At 39.8% G+C, this 21,116-nt stretch overlaps 1 protein-coding gene across 5 annotated transcripts in view; it reads left to right on the forward strand.

Annotated features, from left to right (window-relative positions):
• SYT14 (synaptotagmin 14) overlaps positions 1-9,733 on the forward strand; it is a 93,908-nt gene extending 84,175 nt beyond the window's left edge. For all 5 annotated transcript variants that reach the window (XM_037405910.1, XM_037405911.1, XM_037405912.1 and 2 more), the window contains one exon: positions 23-9,733. In XM_037405910.1, coding sequence (XP_037261807.1) covers positions 23-336 — 314 coding nt within the window. In that variant the 3' untranslated portion in view covers positions 337-9,733. The remainder of the gene's footprint in view (positions 1-22) is intronic.
• Positions 9,734-21,116: the final 11,383 nt, after the last annotated feature.

Consider the following 21,116-nt stretch of genomic DNA (forward strand, 5'->3'; position numbering starts at 1 on the left):
CAAAATATGATTTATTTTGTAGATACGTATGTTAAGTTAACACTGCTGAACTCGATGGGGCAAGAGATGTCCAAATGCAAAACTTCAATCCGCCGAGGACAGCCAAATCCAGTATACAAAGAAACCTTCGTTTTCCAAGTGGCACTCTTTCAGCTGTCAGATGTGACGCTTATACTGTCTGTATATAATAAGCGCAGCATGAAACGAAAAGAGATGATAGGGTGGATTTCCTTAGGTCTCAACAGCTCAGGAGAAGATGAGCTCAATCACTGGACTGAAATGAAGGAGTCTAAAGGACAGCAAGTATGTAGATGGCATACTTTACTGGAATCGTAATGGATGGTACAGAGTACAGTCATGGTTTTAAGGGAGTTTGGTCTCTCAAGAAGATGATCGATCATCCCCGGTCACGATCAACAAATTTGTTGTGAAAGTAAAAAATGAAAATTGAGGTCAGCATTCCATCGTAAGGAACGCACAATGTGCAAAATGGCGGGATTTAGTATATAATCTTCACTTAGTGTCAGACACTTCCTCGGTGTCAGAGAAGCCTTGCTGTACCCAGATACGTTAGCTGTCCCTCCCCCATCCACCTGATGCTGTATTTGTTTGGGTTTGTTTTGTGGTTTTCAATTCAGAAACATTTTATGTAAGGTTCTCCAAATTATTGTGAGCTCCTCCTTGTGTACTGTTTGTATTGCTCTAATACTGTAGCTTCTGACCTGCCTGCGTTCAGATTAAAGGTCAATAACTTGCACTGAGAAAAAGTTAATGATCTGTAGAGCAGAAGAAAAAAAAGACCCTGCTGGTGGAGAACACTTAGTAATATAGCAAATATGAATATACTGTTGTTACACACTGAGTTTCTTTCCAGGAGCTTAGTACAAGTAAGTTTTCATTTTTTGATATGCAGTTGGTTTGAAAAATACTAGCATTTGGGCATCAGGTGAACTTTGACATCAAACTAATGTTTCTTCAATCTGTGACAGGAACGAGCTCTATATATGGCATAAATTGGGTTTTTCCCTCTTGCCTGTACTTCTGCCTAATCCAAAGAGACCAGATCATTAGTTTGGTCCCTTCCAAGTCTCCTTAGACAGGTTGTACTGTAAAACTATGTAACTTTCTGTTGAAAGCACTTCCTGTATTCATGTATTCCAATGTAGGAAGCTCATAGAGCATGACTTTACTGAAATATATTTTCATTAAACAAATTGATACAGATTTCTTTAAAATGTCAGCAGTAGGAAGTTAGGTTGAAATACTGTGAAGGAGGTGGCAGGAGTTGAACTACTCTGAATGGATGTGAAATACTATGGCTTCGGTTGAAATAGATATCAGTTCGAGTCTGTTCTGAGCTGGTTTAGGTATTACCATATGCTGTTTGCTGGAAGTAGAGAGCAGGGCAGGAGTTTTTACCTTTCTTCTTGGAGAAGAGAACACCAGTGAGTTATTTTTCTAGTGATTTGCCAGCAACTGAATGAATGTTCACACCCAGAATAGAAGTTTGCTTTGCTTACGTTCAAGTTGGGAAGCACAGCTTTCTAATGACACAACTGAGAAGCCTCAGTATCACAAGAAAGTTTGCCATCAGATAAACCCTCATGGCTTCCACCAAAATCAGGGAAATGTCAGTGCTTCTGAGAATCCTATCTGTCCCAAATACTTTAGCTGGAATCACACTGATTTACTGACTGCTGAATCTGACTCATTACTGAAATTGTGGAGTATTGAGTAAACGTTTTTTAAAAGCTTCCCAATTTAAATATTCTTTTTGCCTGTAATTATAAGTTTAATTTACTTTTAATTGTTATTGTATAGAAAACAAGCGATCTTTTATAAACAATGGTGATGACTTACTAATGTGGGAGCTCACTGTGGTAGCATTTGGTGGGTAGAAGAGTGAAGTTTTGGGTTTTATTGAGAGAATTAGTGGTAGCCTAGAGCGTTATTATTAGGACAAATGTTTTTCTCTTGAATTTCTTTAAAATACCTTTGAACAGTCCTGGCTTTAGGGTATACAGAGAGTCAAGTACAGTGAGACTGGGGACAGTGAGCGTGCTATAATAAAGATATTTCCCATGGTTCTCAAATTCTCACGCTACTTAACAATTTCATTATGTCCTTTTTAAAGGACATTGTAATTCCACTTCTTGGTTTATTTGGTGCCTTTTGAGGGGTTTATTTGCAGAGCCAGGCTTTCAGGTTTTATTGATCTAAAAATTTAGAACATTACAGGCCTTTTCTTTTTTCTGGTATTGTGCTGCTGCTTCATTTACAGAAGCTTTATTTACTAAACACAAATAATGCAAAAACTTTCTTTAAACAGGAATGGTCTTGGAGTAATACAACACAAGTTGTTTCTTTCAGTCGTTTTTGTTGCTCAGTTTGTGAAATGTAACGTTGAGTGTAGAATTTAATAAAACATCAACATTAATTTTATATGCATAAGGAAAATGCTCAGATTTTCCCAAGCTTTCCACATAATAGAAAAACTGACTTGAAAGCTGTTCAAAAGCAATTTTTTTCAGTGGATGTGGAAATGTTTTTACTCATTCTGTTTGTGGATATTCAGATGCTCTTTCCTAAAGCTGGAAGTTGTCTCTTGATGGTTGTCCCTTTGTACAGGCTGTGCTTTATAAACTACCGTACAATTCAACAGCAAGAACTGAGAAAATCAGTTCCAGTGGAGAATATACTTAACATCACCACTGAACAAATGAAGAAGTCAGTTTGGAAGGTGCAGCAAATAACCTCTCACAGAACCAAACTACATTAAACTGTGTCATGACTTGGATTTGTGTTTGTAGGTTGCATTGCTTCAGTTTTATGTCTAAACCATTCAGATTTCTAAGACACTGAAATCTTCCTTTAGACACAGCAGACTTATAGTAGTCTGTGTTGGGCACAATTGCAAAGAAGATTCTCTTTCTAGATCATGTGATTTCTCCCAAGGTATCCGCATCCAGTCTGTGCTTCACAGAAGGAGGTTCGGCATACTTGGATTTATACTGTACAAAGACTGGGAACTATGTATATTGAGTGGAAATGTTAATTTTGAGGCAGTAGAATATGTATTTACCATGCAAAACCAGTCACACCATTAATTAGATTCGCCCTGGGATTTTTATGAATTAGTTATAGTGTCAATAGTTGTCACGTTGTTTTTTTCTTCCTAGATCCCACTCTTATGATTTGATTTGTTTGTAATTTTGTAATTTTGTTTTCTTATTGCTTTATGCAAACCTATTCTTTTGTATTTGAAATCTGCCTTCAGATATTGGGGGTTTTTTTTAAATGCTGCATAAGGGCTTAGACATACAGTGTGGCTTTCTGCATTCAGTTAGGTCTATAAGCATGGAACAGAATTTCTGAAGGACAGAGTATCAGAAACTAGAGGCATTTGTGTTTTCCTCAGAGTTGTGCTTTTTGTTGTTTACCTTTGTTCAAAAGTATAGGAAGTACTTGGAAGAGTTTATCAAATTACTTACTTTTCTGTGTGCCAATATACCATGTAAAGATTACAATTCCTGAATTGAATCTGTTTCTGTCAGTGTAGCCTTAAATAATTATAGAACAATGACATTCTTACAGATTCTATTCTTGAAAATACTGTATCCTTTCTGCATATGATTTATTTGGTATCGTGTTTAGAACATTTCACTTAGGTCTTCTTAAAGCATTATAAATATGAAAAAGTTTGTTAGCTCCTTTCTGTGGGAAGGGCAGTACAGGCAAGCATGAAACCACCGCGCAGAAGGATGAGAGATCGTACAGCATCTGCAGGACATTGCCGTCTCCCACATACGTGGAGGCAAGGAGGCAGCAGGGCCATGCCTCTGTTCCCCGTCCAGCTGAGTGGCACAGGGAAGGAGGACAGTTCTGGTAAGATTCCAAGCTTAGTCCCCATGGTGCTGCCTCGTGCTCAGGACTTAAGACGTCCACGTTGTAACCACGCTGCAAGGTCTGACTTCAAAGGCAGAAGTTAGGCAAGGTGTAAGCTCAGTTACTGGGAAATACAACATAATTTCTAAATCCAATTAAAATCCTCTAACCTCAATAATTAGGTTTTGAAATATGGTGAGCCCTTGGAATGAATGTATGTGCTGTCACTGGAGCTGAACATTATTCGTCAACGAAGAGAATACTTGAGCTGAAAACCGTTTTTGTGGCATTTATCGTAGGAGATACTTTCACCTGTAAATTTTTGCAACCATTCCTGATGGCAGGTGCAGTGCCAGCATCAGTACCTTCCCATTTTTCGCACCTTTGAAGCTGGTTTTTTCGTTGTCTAAAATGTGTGTTTGTGTTACTGATTTATTCTCTTTCCTCCCTAATGACTTGCTTCTGCAAACTCCCCACCGCCCTGAGAAGCTGTCTGTGGCAGTCATTGGACTTTAGAAGTCAAGGGCACTCTGCACCTCTTACAGTAAGGTACCGGTGCAATATTTCTGTGACTTGTCCAACTCCCTAAGATTTCTGAAATGCAAACTATCAGTTGTAATGCAGTGAAGCAGAAGGAGGAAACTTTTTTCTTTGACGGAGACATTTTGATGTAGGAATTGAATACAGACTGCTCTTAACGTGTACAAGTTCTAACAAAAAGTCTGTGATAAAATCAGAGAATTAGATTTGAGGGGAAGCCTTTTGGCCTGAGCTCTTCCAATTTAAAACTACCAGCAGAATGCCCTTTCATTTAGCCAAGAGTTGTATTGAGCCTTGACTTATTCATCATGCTTTTCTGGAGGGGGAAAAAAAAAAAAGCTGTCCTGCTTTAAAGCAGTCTTTAAAATTATGGCTCATCACTTGTAAGGTAGACTGGCTTCCTCCTGAAACTGAATTCTCAGTAACAGCTGAACATCCATTTAATTCTCCCACTGATGTGCATGCCTGCCTTCCATTATTGTTAATGAGAAGAGCCCGTAGGCATCGACAGGAGAGTAGACCTGACCCTTAAAGTGGGAAGTGCAATAGGATCAGTGGGTTAGAGCGGTGGGTAAAGCATGGCACCTGCAACACAACCAATTGTGATTGCAATTATGAATGGAGATAAAAGCCCAAATGTCTGGATGCTGTCACAAACTTGTTATTTAATCATTATCTCTTATTTTCGTTTCTTCTTTTCCTCAGCTTCTGAATTATTTTTGAAACTTAATATTAAATGTGCTAAAGCAGTCCCCAAACATCTTGATCATTTTAACTGGAACATTCAGCAAAGTTTATTTTTAGAATGAGCCATCAAGAATGTTCTGTATTTTTGGTCTGTTTAACTCAACTGCCAGATTTTATAGTACATCACAGCTGGATTTCAGACTGCTTTGTTCTGATGGTAGTTTTTGAGGGGAAAGTCACGGGAGCGTTTGCTTGTCAGTGAATCAACGCCTGATGAAGAGATGCCATCTGAGTGTGAGAGCATTAAAATAAGAGATGGCTTCATACAGTGGCAGCAAGAGGGACTCAGATTCCACACTTGGAGCCTTGTGGCCCTCAGAGGGCCCTACTTGGAGAAACTGTGACATGTGAATTGTGGGAGTTTATGCGTTCAAAGCAGCACCAGTCTGTGTGGGCATTCCATGGCTCCTGTCTAACAGAGTGTACTTTATAGATGTCAGCAGGGTAGATGGTGTTTATTTGCCTAGGGTGAGCACCAGCTGGCCTACGGTGACGTGGGTAGTTCAGCCTTAAGAACTTATCACTGCCCCTCCTTAAGTTCAAGCAGGGTTTCTCCCTTTCTGCAGACTATGCAGAAATCTTGTGTACCCAACGTGTCTGCTCATATTATGCCTACCTGAATACGGTACAGCTTCGTTAATGAAAAGCTTAGTTCATATCTGACATAGTGTGACTGAGTTAATTGGTCTGATAGGTGCTGGACCAGGTTTAGCTGTGCAGGCTTGTGCTAGTATAATATAGAAATAAGATCCTTATGCAGTGAAATGTGCCAGAAGTCAGGCAAGCGGGTAGTATTGCTCCTGTGGGAATGAAGAGGAGGAAACGGCTCTGCCCAGAAAATGGGCAAGGCCAGCCTCATAGCAAGAAGAATTCATTCACTTCCTTGGAAGCATCTACTGGTCAAGATGGCATTTGGCCTCCCAAAGCTGCCTGTCTCTGAGGACCCTACTCAGGAAAGCAGAAGCAGTAATACCATACCGCTGAAGGAATACCTCATGGACGTTCAGGGATGTTGCTAATGTCATCCTCTTTTTCTCTTACATCTGAGGGCAGGAATCCTGCCACTTGTACCGAGTTAATTTTTTGCTGTGTTTCCCAAATCCTGTGGATGTTCACTGCATGCCAAGGGTCTAAAGTGGATTGCTTTATAATTTTTTGTTCATTTCCAAAGCATGAGTCTGAATCAATTTACAGAATTAACCAGAAGCATTATCGCAGCTTTGAGATGTAATCTCTAGGCCACCATGCAAGCTAGGAGCAGGGCTTTGAACAAGTTTTGATAGTAGATTTTGCAAATGGCTTATTATGATATTTTAAGAAAATTTCTAAAGAGTTGAATGTATTAGGGAATATTTACAAAAAAGGAGATAGAGCAATCATCTTTTTTTACTGTACAGCTAGTTTGCTGTCCTTTCCAGTAAACCACAAGGTTCATTAGTGCTCAGTACTGTTTGATTTACGATAACTATTTTTAATGTGATTTTCGTGACAAAGTGTAATTAGTGAAACCTTTTATTCAATTTTTCCCTTTCTTTTTGCTTTTTTTAAGGAGAGATTTCTCCTTATATAGTATATACTTTCTTACAGAGCTTTCTTACCTATTTTTATATAAAATGATTTATCAATGTAAAATTAAATGCTCTATGAGCAAGCTATATCACTGTTAAACTATCTAAAGTGCTAATATAGAGACTAAGGGCCTGAACCTACTGCCTTTTACTCAGGTCCTGGTTTAACCACACGTCTTTCATGTTGTGTAGTACCTTTCCTTATAAGCAGTTCCATCTATCTCTCCAGGATGACTCAGAGAAAGGCACTATTAACATGAATAAATGATAAAACTGAGCCTCCTCTCCATTCTTAGCGGGACATCTGTCTTGAGTAAAGGCTGCTGGCTCTGTCCCAAAAGTATAGTTATAGATTATAGTTCCCTTGATCTTCAGTAATTTTGAACTTGTTTTGTGGTGACTATAAGCTAATAACAGATCTTAGTGAATACAAATACTGAATCGTGCTGTTACCAGCAAGATTATTAAAATGTGTTTCACATTTTAATTCGTTCTTTCATTGGGATGTAAGGAGTTGGATCTGTGAAGCATTATATTGCATAGAGATAGCACACATTCACTGCATTTTTGAAAAGTGTGAAACAAATGGTATGTAGCATTTTCTTGTGTACTTTTATACTGCCTGTATGCCACCGATGCACTCGGTGCCTTCTTTCTTTTGTATAAAACTAAAAAGCAGAGAAACTAAAGTTACGGTGTATAAGCAATGCCACTGCAACTGAAGAGATGTCTTAACCTGATTATTCCTAGTAGGGGAGGTTTCAAATGGCCGTTCAGTTTAACACAATGCATTTCTTTGAATTTGAAGTTTTCCCCTTTACTTCCTTGCCCCCCCCCTTCCCAAGAAACCTCCTCATACGACTGTTTATTCTTAATTGATTCCTGTGTCTGATGTAAGTCACATGGTGTTAACCAAAGAACCAAATCTGTTTCTAATTCTTTGGACAAGTAATGTTTGGACTTGCTATTACTTAAAGACAGAAATGATATAATGGATCTCTTTGAACAAACATAAAACGGGCTTCTGTAAATGTGACTCATAGCTGAGAATTCAAGATACCTCTTTTCGGACTGGTTGTCTGTTACTGTATCGGTAGCAAAGTGTTTGAGTTGTATTTCTTTGTGCGTTTTAATCAAAATCCCATCGTAAGCAAAAACATGAGTTAGTGGTGTCAAATGAGCTTGTTTTACCCATTTTATACCTATATCTGAAGTGTGCAAATTTGAGAACAGATTCGTTTTTTCTGTGTCTGAAGTCTTATATTATTATAATAACTGTCTAGTGTATGCTGGTCTTACACAAACAGGCTCATGCCGCATTGTATGTACATTTCCTACTGGTGTCCCTTCGTTGTATAAGTTATGTAATATAACACAGTTTTCAACTACTGTTTCAACCTGAAATTCCTTAAATGTCAGTGCATGTATAGCCTTAAATATTGAAGACACCAAGCACAGTTTTAATGGGAATAGGTTATAGTTGCAAGTCCCGTTCGGCACAGAAGTCAGAGAATTATTTTTATGTATCAGTCAAAGATTGTAGAAAATGGGTATATTGCAGTCATGTTATCAACCATGCTCCTCATTATATGCATTTAAAAAAAACCAAACATTTTTGCCAAAGTTTTTAGAGGTGCAATACCAGTGCACGTTTCCTTTCTTGAGTTTGCTTATTTTGTTTTCATACTTTCATTTCTGTACAGAACCTTGGAGCCCCTAACTAATGTCTGTGAATGAATTCACCCCTATTTTCTGAATTCCTTGAGCTGCTTTTATTTTCTGCTACTTTTTTAAGTTGAATAGGCAGTAATTAAAAAAAAATATTTTATTTTTTTTTTACATTTTGAAAGTAACATAATTAGAGCAAATTAACAGTTTGTGCAGCTTATTAAATTCTTAGGACTTTGAAACTGTCGTTGTAACTCAGATGAAGATACACGTTTCATGGCAGTTTGATCCACAACAGGTAAAAACAGGAGTTCTGGTGATGAATGTGCAGATCTGCGTATTAGGTGTCAGATTGTAAATCCCCAGAGAGATTTATAATTAAGTGTCACATTGTATCTACAGTATCTCCAGCTGTGTGTTGTCAGATACTTGTTGGTTTGTTTTCTTTATTATTACCTAGCAAAAACCTACTTTTATCATTTTTGTGCTACTGCATATTAATCTTGAGGGTTTCCAGTGTGCAAGTTTAGTTTAATGTTGTCAGTTCTCTCTTTGTAAAAAAAAAAAAAAAAAAAAAAAAAAAAAAAGCTGGCCTTCCAGCATACACATCGCATTACTATTCTGATTTTGGTGAGAGATGGAATGCCACCAGCTGGTTTTAACTACATTTACCTGTACAGCACAGGCGACTTTAATCCCATGTTAGTTTGATTAAAACATGCTGTAGTATATTTTCAAGCCATGGATCTGTCACAACATTAAAATAGTCATTTGCGTATCTGAAGCTTTGCAGCTGTGGATTTGTACTTTGTTTGCTCTCTCTATTTGTACCAATTACTCTGTGAAATGTGTTTTTGTCAGTTTGAGGACTGGAATGGGTATCCTTTGGTTATTTCAAAGTATTTTCTGTATGTGGAATCAGCTTTTTGCATGTGTACTTAATTGCTGGAAAGTATTTGAAAAAAAGGAAAAATCACTTTTAAAACTGGTTGTTGTCACATTCCTTTGGAATTCATTAGATCGTAAACAAATGTAATAGACTTCACTGTTTAGAAGACAGTAACACTTCATCAACCATTTGAACTGCTGTCTGCATGAAAGAGAAGAAAAACTTTTTCAATTTTGGCAAGCTAACTAATCCTAGCCCTTAGACATTTTTGGCTCCATTTCCAAATTTCCTAAGTTTCCCCAATTCCCTTTCTGTTCCTCATAGTCTTCTGTTGGTGTCATGAATCTTCTACTTAGAGTATTTTAAATTAACCAGTGTGGTAACATTCTGACAAATACGATGTGTATACTGGCAAATAAAGACACACTCAGGTGATCGTTCTGTTTGACTTTACACAGTTTTTTTCTGGGCTCATCTGCAATTCTTTCTGCTGCTTTGTCCCACGTATATTTCTCAAAAAGATCTCATCTAACGTATTCATGCTTAACTTCCACTTTCAGAGGACTAAGTAGGCTGAAATAATTGAGGTTTGATTTAAACATGAAAGAAAACTTTCTGTAAGTAACAAGTGTTAATTTTACTGTGACCTAGCTTATATCTTCTATACTATCCTCTAAAGATTTTTGTGGTACATATTAGAAAAAAGCTTTCTGGGCTGTCGTGGCAGCTTTGCTTTAGGATGTTCCTGAGTGTATGTACGTTTTAATACATATAAGCATATATCAAAAAAAGAATTATTGCTACAATTAAAGCATCTTTTCCTATCCTAAAGGTAAGAAGTATAACAGTATAAAAAGCTTCTGTCGTTTCTTCCCATTTCTGCAGATGAAAGGAACATAGCCTAGTGACTTTTACCCCGTGACAGTAGAGAAGGGTGCATTTCTTTGCTATGTGATCCTGATCATCTAGACCCATCCTCGTCATCTGTGCAAATCCTAGGACTTCTACAAATAAGATAACAACGTGGTGCCTGCTGCTGTTAAGGCTGGCATTTTCAAAAGGCTATACACTTAAAAATAACTTGTCTTTCCATATGGAGACTGGTACGTATTTGGTACTTCAGAAACATCAAGAGGAGCACTTACATTGTGTCCATATTCTTTAGAAGATGTCAGAAGACATTTGGTACATCAGAAAAAAAACCCACCAAAACACCAACAAACCAAAACAAAATGTTATCTCCGGATTATATGAGCTTTATTAAGAGGTGATAATATGAACTAGGAGAGAGTTGTTTAAAAAGTGAGGGTTTATGAAGATGGGAAAACATGGCAGAATAAGTATGTTATCTGTGTGGTGGTAGTTGTTCACTATATATGAACAGCCATTTTCTACTCAAAGATCACAGAAAAAAAGAAGACTTAACAAACCTGTGGATCATGATTAGCTTTCAGCTGCATGTGTGGCACCTTTCAGTCACCCATGTTTCGTGCGTGTAGCTGAGCAGGATTACGTGCAATGCTCATAGCTGTTACATGGTTTGTTGTGCAACCGCAGTTGCTCTGGACAGCTAGAGCCACGTTACAGCACTTGTATGCAGATACAACTTTACTGGTCAAAGGTTTTCTCTGAATAGTTGTCTTCATGTGGCAAATTCTGCATTAGAAAGTATTTAAAATGGCTTTGAAGTCACTAGTTACTTATTTCCAAAAACTCCTATGGGTAAGGGATATTTAGCATTTTTCCCACTGAAAATTGTAGCGGCCATTTTCGTTCTCTAGTATTTTTGTTTTTACTGTCTAGCAGTGCAGTTCTAATTGAGTGTTTGATTCATATTAGATGTTTCATTTTACTTGTAAATTACTTCCCCCAAATTAATGAGACTATTACTAAGACATTTTGTTACCTGCTAATCATTCTGAGTAGCAACATTTCAGCATAGGGATTTGAAAAAACAAATTTTCTGTTGTATCAGCATTAAGAATAGCAAGGATAGAAGGAAAAAAATGCAGAAATGAAATAAACTCTCATCAAGTAAGATCATGCAACAAATCAGCTGGGCTTTAGATAAATGATTTATTATTAAATTCAAAACCTAATAGGTTTGTGTGTTCTGAGTGTAGTTTACACTGGTTTGTTTTCCACTTAATTAGAAGCCTTACATTTCATCTTATTAATAATGAAAATCCTCTTGTCAAATTGTGTAAGATCATGTTGAACTAATATGTATATTTTGGAGGGAGAATGAAATCTCCCCTTGTAGCCTTTCATATTATTTCATTGCATTACGCAAAAATGACATTCTGCTTTCATTTTTGCTAGTGTGAAGTAAGAAGCTTTCAAATCATCTTTCATTCCCAGTTGAGAGAGTCCTGGTTTCAATCACTGCCATGAAGATAGCTCGATCACTGTAGCCCACTGTTTACAATTAAAGGTTAACTGTAAACAGAAATTCAGAATACCAGGCCAGCTCAGCTTCATAAATAACAAATAAGAATATAAAAGATAATAAGCAGTCAATAATCAAAGCCTAAGCTATATCCTGTCCTATCAGTTCTTGTTGCAGTGGTCCGACAGTTCAGAAAGGGAGCAGACCTAAACACCAAAGGAGACCAGATTTGTACCCCGTTTGCCTATTAAATACACATTTTCCATGTTGTCATAGCATTTTCATCTGCCTATGCAGAGACCTAAAGTACCGACTAAAATGACAGTCACACAAGCCTTTGCTAATTAATGCCTTCACCAGAGAACGTCTGGCATTCTTAGGAAATCATAGAGAGATAAAACGTAGAGATCATTCATATCTATTTTTTAAAAAAAAGCTATTTAATCAGCTTTTTTTTAAAAGCTCCAAATCAGTCAGCTAGGCTAAAGGTCATGAATATGTAGCTAGATCCAAGTAAGCCTCAGTGGCAAATCATCACACAAGCTTGTTGCAGTTTTCTGAGACAGTATAAAACATTTCGGAGCGCACAAGCCAGGCCAATAGGCTAAGTAATAGCATTAACCGCTCAGCCTTCACCATCTGTTACGCATACAGCCAAGCTGACAGTTGGGATGAAGCCGTTCTGTATGTTTCCTTATTTCCAAGCACACGGGTTTTTAACTGAACTTCTTTACATAAGGCTTGCCAGCAAATACAAACTACTGTCATCGACAGCACCAGTATATAGTGTAAAGTAGCTGCATTGATGGGGAAAGGGCAAGTCTGGCTGTTTCCAGGCTCCAGAGCATACCTGTTAATAAAGCAAGGGAAGGCTGTGGTGGTATGCGTTGGTCTAAGCATGGGACTGGGAATTGAGAATACCCTTTAATTCTGTTTTTGATGCAGACTGCCTTTGTTGCCTTAGCTGATTTCCTTAGCCCTTATTCTCATTGCTAAGTTCCCATTTTCTTCCACGTTATTGATATATCCAGGCACTAAATGACATGTCATACTATTAAATTAATCAGTAAAACTGATGCACGTGTTTTCTTCTGTTGAAAGATAGTATGAAATACTCTCTCTAAAGCATAACTATATAGAAATTGCTGCGTGTCGTATGATATTCAAAAGAATGTTTTTCTGCTTATGCTTAAATGTGCCAAATATGTGTGGTGAATACCTTTGTTATGCAGTCTTTTTGTGATTCTTGCTATCAACAAGAGTGACTGAAGGATCATGATAAAGCCCAAGAAGATTTTTTAAAAGTTTTCAGTGGAATCAGTTCCCTGGTGTGTCTGAATTAGAGCCTAAATTAGTGCCAGTGCCAGTGCAAGGAGGGGAACAGAAGCGTGCAGCTGGAGCTGAACTGTCCTTTCCCTGGCAATCCGCTTAGCTCAGCTAAATACGATGCTGAAACCACTACCTGAGAAAATTTGTGAATATGGAGGCATTTTACATTGCTGACCATTGCCTGTGAGGAATCTATCCAACTGCTTTTCGTAGTATTTTGAAAAAATCTTGTAAAAACTATTAGAAGTGAAATCCATTGGGGCAAGCAGAAACAAATCTAAATACTTTTGAAACACCATAGAGAGTCATTTTGGTGGGACAGAAATTGCTATTTGTTTCTGGTGTAATGCATCCTTTCAAAAAATCAATTAGAAAATGTACAGCAATGTCATCATTTAAAATTCTGCACTTTTAATACAGTTGATGTTATTTTCAGGGCATTTCCCAAACCTCCAACAACAATCCTTTTTTCTCCTTCTTCCACCCCCAGAACACTTGTCCCACAGCAAGGGACCCACTTCAAGGGCATAGGTTGCCCTTATTACCTTGCAGAAGAGTCGCTGTGGAAGGGTTGCCACTGTTGGTGCTTGGACCCCAGGAAGCCTTTGCGAGGATGGTGGTGTGTGACTGATGTGGGAGGACCAGCATCACTAGGAAGCTGAGAGAAAGCAACTGCTGAAGGTAATTCAAAAGCAGGTGTTTCCAGACAGTCTGCAAAGATCCAGGGATGCTGGTACCCTAGGAACCATGAGTCTTGCATGCAGATTTGCTTCTCCTCTTCCTTCTTGGCTTTTCCATGGAACGGGGTGATCTGCCCTTAGGCAAGCATTTCACTGCCAGAAATATTTCAAGGAGTTGTTCTTCTCTGAGTGCGTACCCCACCCTCTCTAATTATGAACAGTATTTTACTGAAAGCTTTCTCAAAAGGTAGACATGCAGCAAAAGAACTATTACATCAACAGCCTAAAATACAGGATACACTGAAACTGTTGACATCATTCTGGGCAATCCAAATTAAGCATCCCCGGTAAATGCTGCAATCAAAAGAACAAAAGCTGTAAAATGAATCAATGAATTTATAGTCCATGTAACCACGGGATAACAAACATTTCTGCCTTGTATGAGAAATGGAAATGTTGTGTTTATGTGAGAGGGATCTGAAAAAAACATTAACACATCATGGTGGTCTGCAGTTAGATCTTAGCCTTCATCTGTAATCCACTAACCATTTGTCAGTGGATTTCTCAGCAAGTTATTGCACATGATCTTACCCGGCTTCTTTTCTGGATACAATGTGGAGCTGTGCTTTTCACTTTAATATTTGCTTTTGTAAGTGCATATTTGAAACATTTAACAAATACTAATTGCAGCATATAGTCCTGTGTCAAGTGAGTGTATTGATATTCTTAACCTAACCCTGAAATGAGCCTGTTTGAAGATGAAGCCTAGAAAGCTCTTAGCAGTTCAAGCCACTTCTGTTCACCAGTTTAAGGGAGGAGACAAATATATCGATCCTAATTTAATGGGAGAATTTTCAGGTAGACAGTAATTGAGTTGGAATTTGGCCAAAGCCTTGAGGTTAAAGAACCTACTCTTAGGAAATTTCTTACAAGATCTTTAATGAATGCAAACAATGGAGATCCCAGTTTCATCTCTTCTGCAAGGGACAGCAGAAAATTCTCGTTTCCCTCCAGAAATACTGCGCTGCCTGTAATCGGGCTGGGGCATTGATAAAAAATATGCCACCTTCTGAAACACCAGGACTGTTTTCTCATCAACAGAGATCTCAATGTGCTGACCTGTAGGAGGAGTAGCTGGCTCGTGTATTGTAGTAATAACCCTGCATCAATACTGGGAAATAACCACTAAACCAGTAAAAAAATCCTTAACTAAATTGAATAGACTTACACTGAATTCAACTCAGTTGGGTTTGTTCCCTTTTTTGTCTCAAAAATGCTGCTGATTTGCAGAGTAATTTCAAACAAGTTTATTAAGCTCTTCAGATAGACTGGACAAGAAGGAGGTCTCCAGACTTGTTGCTTTTGTCTACTTCCATATCCATCAGTTCTTTTGTATTTCTTACATATATTTATTTCTAAATCTAGCTAATGGTTGGAAAAAGAAGCATTATTGGAAGAGTCCTTGGCAGCATAAAAATGAAGGAAAATTGATACTTTACAGATACTAGTATTGTTTGCCCTTGAAGCTCTCTGGGTGAAAAGAATTGTGTTAGCCTGCTGAAGCCCGAAAGGTAAGTTACTGTATGCACAGGGGGGATTACGTTTTGTTATTTTAAACCAACTTTAGTGCATGATACTTTATCAGCTGAAATAGAAGTCCCTTTAAAAGCAACAGCCTCTAAAATGCATGTGGAGGTATTTACTTCAGAGATAAAAGAAAAAAAAAAAAAGTCAAACAAAATCCTTCAATATGGAATTTGAAATGCTGATGCATTGTGCTGCCTTGTACCAGGATGGCCCCAGAGCAGCAATGGCAGGTAACTGGCTTGGTTGCTTTCGTTGATGATTATGAGTAAAGAGCAAATCCATTCATTTAGGTTTTGTGATGCTATCTGTTAAAGCTAAATTATTGCTAAACTAGCAGAGATAATTGTTTACTCCTTCTTTAGCTATGCATTTACTTCTGGTTTTAACTTCACAGCGGGTGTGTAGTTCCTAGCACACAGACATAGAAAGACCTGAAACACCAAATGTCATTACATACTCTGGAATTATTAAAAGCCTTCATGTTTACACCTATGTATGAAATTGCTAAAGTGGTACCAGGTGGTTCAGACTTAGGCTAACCAGTACCCTGCTGCAGAGTATAGCAGCCCTGAGAATGAACCCCAGTTCTAAAATCTGCGTTCAAATTTATATATTTAACTTTGTGCTTCTATTGAAGTGATTACTTCCTTTGTACAAGTATACTTTGAAACACAGTAAGTGTTCTGTATTATCCAGATCAGATTTTGGGAGGCAAAATCAGCTATATTTGAAAACATACACAGTATGTAAACTGAGTAAGAAAATTTTAGTGCCCTCCCTGAAATTCCCCGCATTCCCCTAATGCTTTTCTCTTCAGCCTCCATACTTAGAAACAAATAGAGAGCAAAACCTGGGTGAGGTTTTTTTTTCCTTCAAGATGACATGGGCTTGGAATCCAACTAAATAATATTCTTGCTTTTATATTTGATTTTTGGTTTGGATTACTCGGGGATATTTATCCTTCTCTCTTGGAACAATTTTGCTTTTGGAATAATTTCAGACAACAAACACAGTCAACGGTTTAACTTACTGTGACCCACTCTGGCTCCCAGAATAATTTCTCCTACCAATTTATTTCTCAATCCTTTGCTATGCTCTGCTGGTTTTTAACTCCTTTTGTGCCCCTCTGATTAGGAATTGATGCCAAGATATATTTTTCTTGAGGACCTTTTATTTCTGATTTACTGTGCTTCTCTAAGTAAAGAAATTGCTGTTATTACTGTAAAGTAGTAGGAAGCTGCTAATGCTTTCTGAGAGCAGAACAACACACAGGAGGCTCATATAATTTACTTTGTAATTGAATGGTACATTTCTCAGCATCCAGATTTTTAGCTGTTGGGATTTCTTTTTTAAGATGATATATCCTTCAGAGGTTGCGAGTTACTTCTATTAAAGACAACTGGGGTGTATTTCCCTAGCTCATAACAGTAAGTTGCTCGAGCAGACTATCAGAAGCGAATCACCCCTCCAGTTCTGCGTAATCCTCCAGTAACCTTACGCAAACTTCTTCCAGACTGTAACACAAACTTGGCACCTTGCTTCTGTCTGTCCTCAAGCTGGGCTGGTGCCTCTCGGAGCTGTACCCTGCGATGTTGCTGCAGGCTTGTTTTGCTCTTTGGACTGATGGGATTGTTCTTCTTGGGGCCAGGTTCTGCCAGCTTTATTCAGGCATTCAGTGGAACTGTTCATGGAGTAAGGTAAGCTTTGAGGAACTGTTCAATGGGAGCTGGGCTGGCACAGTCTGGTCCTTGGAAGTGGGGAGAGGAAAGTATTTTCTCCTTTTGTGAAAAGCAGAAAGCTTGTGTAACTGAGAGAGAGGATGAACAGAAATACATCAAGCAGAAGTAGACATGGGAAGGAAGTGAGTCTTTAATTCATTATCGTGGAACAGCAGCTAAGCTGGAGCAAAAAAATACTTCAGGGATTTAACGTGAGATCTAAATTTTATTTTAGAGTTCATATTGCAATTTCATTGCAATGACAAAAATGAATTAACTGAATAATTGAACTGAAGGTGAGAGTTATTCAGTTTTTCTTGGTGGTTTGGTGGATGAACTGATAGTGAGGTTTAAAAATCCCTCTCCTTAAAAAAAAAAAAAAAAAAAGTCATGTTCAGCTCCAGAGTTCATGCTTGAGAAAGACTGGTTATACAGTGTCCTTGCTATTGCTCCTGGAGATGAAGGTGAAGATGGATATGGGCACGGGAGCGAGTATCAATATAGTGTACACAATGTGAAAATACAAAGGAATATACAAGTGCTTCCCAATATCGTCCTCTTCCTGTTTTTTGAAATTTGGGGAATAGTGTATTCCATTGAAATTATGAGTATTGCTGCACAGATTTGTTTAAAGCAATTGCGTGTCCCCAGCTATTACTCACAACAGTCAGAAAACTTCATAGGACTTAGCTCAGGCATCTCCCCAGTCACTAGAGCTTAGATGTAGTCCAGGACACGCCATATGGATAAACAAGAGGGCTGACACAGCTGTGCAGTAGCTACACGGAGGTTTTGGAGCAGGCAAGCAGGAACAGCTTTGGGTAATTGCCATCACACCAGATCCTGCTCTTAAAATGCCGTTCCTCCCACACATCAACACTGTCTACCTTTCTGGACGTTAGAGACTACCGAGGTCTGTGGTAGAGGAAAGTAAATCCTCTTCATTCAGTGCTGGGCCCAGCATTTAGTTCCTGGCGCTCCTTCAGCCTGAAGCTGCCTCTGGGTAGAGGAGGGGGAATTTCCTGCGGAGAGCTGGGTTGCTCTGGCTTGAACACACCTGTGGTTTTCTCTTCTCCGCACCCTTACCTGCTCCTTTGGCCAGGAGCACGCACAGGAGACTCCGCTAGGACACATGGTCCTTCCTGGTCCCTGGGAACATCACCCACATTGAACTGTGCTATCCTTGTAAATAGTTCCTACTCATGGCAGTAAAAGTACTCCCGAAAAATGAAGTGCTAATAAAAAACAGCTTCCAGTGCTAAAGGAAGAACCACTAGCGTGGATCAGAGAGCTAGGAGAGCCAGCCTTGATAAGGACATACGCCTCAAAACAGTTCTCTAAACAAAAATGAATTCTCAGAATAACTTGAAGTTTGGTACGCTACTATTCAAGTAAAAGGAATAATCACTTTCTGTAGCACCAGTTAAGTAATTGCATGCACATCTTAGCAGAATATTATTGGCCCAATGACAGTGGAAATCTACATCTCTGCTTTTCCAATGACAAATTGTGCAGAGGAATGCTTTTCTTATAAATGTCTGTGATCTGCTTATATTAACTCTCATTACCTCAGCTGCTTTTGTCACCTCAATTTTGTCTGTACAAGATTTCTTCCCTGCCGCCCTCCCCCCCCTTTCCTTGGTTGCATAATTATTTTATATAAGTACATCACATACATTTTATGTATAAAGTATTACTTTGCCCTGGTTTTAGAGATTACTTTCTCCTTAGCTATTAAATCAATAGGCTGTCGTAAAATGAAAACTGAACTTGAAATGTTTTATTTTAAAAAAAATTAATATTTTGGGGTCTGCATTGTAAACTGAAAAATAAAAAAAATCTTTTAAATTTTGATAAAATTGATCTTTTTTTGTTTGCTTGCCTTTATAGATCGTAAAAGTGGAAGTCTGAAAACAAGGACGCAGAGAAGGAGACTGAGAAAGTAATGGACAAAGTCACGTTAGTAAGAGTCAATCTGAATGTGTCAGTCTCAAGGATGGGGGGAATCACTCAAATATGAATTTCTGCATCAAAATATGACATTTTATCTTAGCACTGTAGTTTCTGACGCTGCCCAGAAAGCCTGTCTTTGGGGAGATGTCCTCAGAGCACAGGCGTGAATGACTCGTCCATTCCTGCTGAAAGTCTCTTACTGGTTACAGTGATTTGTGCTGCCCAGTTGCCTCATGAGCTCCAGTCCTTAGGCACCACTCCTGTCCTCCATGGCCTTTCAAAGATGGAGAGAGGCTTGGCAATAACATCTGCCAGCTCCCTCATCACTCATGGGTGCATCCCATCGGGGCCCATGGATTTGTGGGTGTTAAGTCTGCTAAAGTGATGTCTAACACGGTCCTCCTTGACCAGGGGAAAGCCTTCCTTTCTCCAGACTTCCTCTCTTGCCTCCAGGATTTGGGAAGCCAGAGGGCTGGCCTTGGTGGTGAAGACTGAAGCAAAGGCAGCATTTAGGAACTCCTCCCTCTCGGTGTCCTTTGCCACCAGGGCACTCACCTCATCCAGCAGTGGGCCCACGTTTCCCCTAGTCGCCCTTTTCCTGCTGATGTACTTGAAGAAGCCCTTCTTGTTGTCCTTGACCTCCCTCACCAGATTTAATTCCAAATGGACCTTGGCCTTCCTCATTGCATCCTTGCATGTTCTGACAATGTTCCTGTATTCCTCCCAAATGGTCTGTACCTTTTTTCACCTTATCTTTGAGTTTTGCCTGAAGCTCCTTGCTCATCCTGGCAGGTCTTCTGCCCCCTTTGCTTGATTTCTTACTCATAGGGATGTACCCATCTTGAGCTCAGAGGAAATGATGCTTGAATATTAGCCTCGTGGACTCCCCTCCCTTCCAGAGCCCTAACCCATGGGATTCCTCCAAGTAGGTCCTCGACGAGGCCAAAGTTAGCTCTCCCGAAGTCCAGGGTTCCAGTCCTACTTATTGCCCTGTTTCCTCCATGCAGGATCCTGAACTCCACCATCTCATAGTTGCTGCAGCCAAGGCTGCCCCAACCTTCATGTCCCCAACCAGCCATTCTTTGTTTGTGAGTACAAGGTCAAGCAGCACACCTTGCCTCGGTTCCTCCACCACCTATGTCAAAAAGTTATCACCAATGCTTTTCAGGAACCTTCTGGACTGTGTGTGCTTAGCTTTGTTGTCTTTCTAGCAGATACCGGGGCGGTTGAAGTCCCCCATGAGAAGCAGGGCCTGTGATCGTGAGGCGCCTCCAGCTGCCTGTAGGAGGCCTCATCGACTTCCTCCTCCTGACCAGGTGGCCTGTGGCAGACACCCACAGCAGTGTCCCCAGTATTGGCCTGCCCCTTAATCTTTACCGTCTCTTGACTCATTCTGCACCCACCCCTTGGGAGAGCTCAATGCATTCCAGTTCTCCCTTACACAGAGAGCGACTCCACCACCTCTCCCTGCTGGCCTGTCTTTCCTAAAATCTACATAACCATCCACGATGGCATTCCAGTCATGTGCGCTATCCCACCATACCTCTGTAACTGCAATGAGGTCGTGGCCCTGCGGCCACACAGATCTCTCATTCCTCCTGTCCGTTCCCAACGCTGCACGTGTTGCTGTACGGGCATTTCAGGGAGGTAACCGAGCACGCAGGCTTCCCAGGAGGGGTGCGAGGAGATCCACCATAGCCCTGTGCACCCCTGAGGTGGCTGGCCGCCTGGTGCCCACCTCGGGGGGCAGCTAAGGGACATGGATCACCGTTCTGGTTGGCCTGGCTTATTCCCCAGCTGGATGCGATGGCATGAGCACTGCCGCTTCGGACCCCTCCCCCTGAGTCCACCAGTCCTTCAGTCCCCCAAGGAAGGTGCTCCCTGCAGGCGCCCCTACCCTGGCAGCAGGTCGGGGCTGATTCCCCTTGTTCAGTCTCTGCAGAGCAGTGAAGGGGAGCAGCGACAGCACCAGGCGGGACCAGATCCTGGCGGGCCTCACGCAGCCGCCTCAGGGGGCTTCTGGAAAATGGGAAAAGCTGAGCACCACAAGAGGCTGAGGAAGGGCATAGCCAAAGTGATTACACTGATTCTTGACTTGTAGATAACTAAATGTTTTCTATCATGGACTAGCATAATGAATTGATCCCATAGGTCATTTCTTCT

The sequence above is a fragment of the Falco rusticolus genome, chromosome 12, assembly GCF_015220075.1.
Source record: "Falco rusticolus isolate bFalRus1 chromosome 12, bFalRus1.pri, whole genome shotgun sequence".
Lineage (NCBI taxonomy): Eukaryota > Metazoa > Chordata > Aves > Falconiformes > Falconidae > Falco > Falco rusticolus.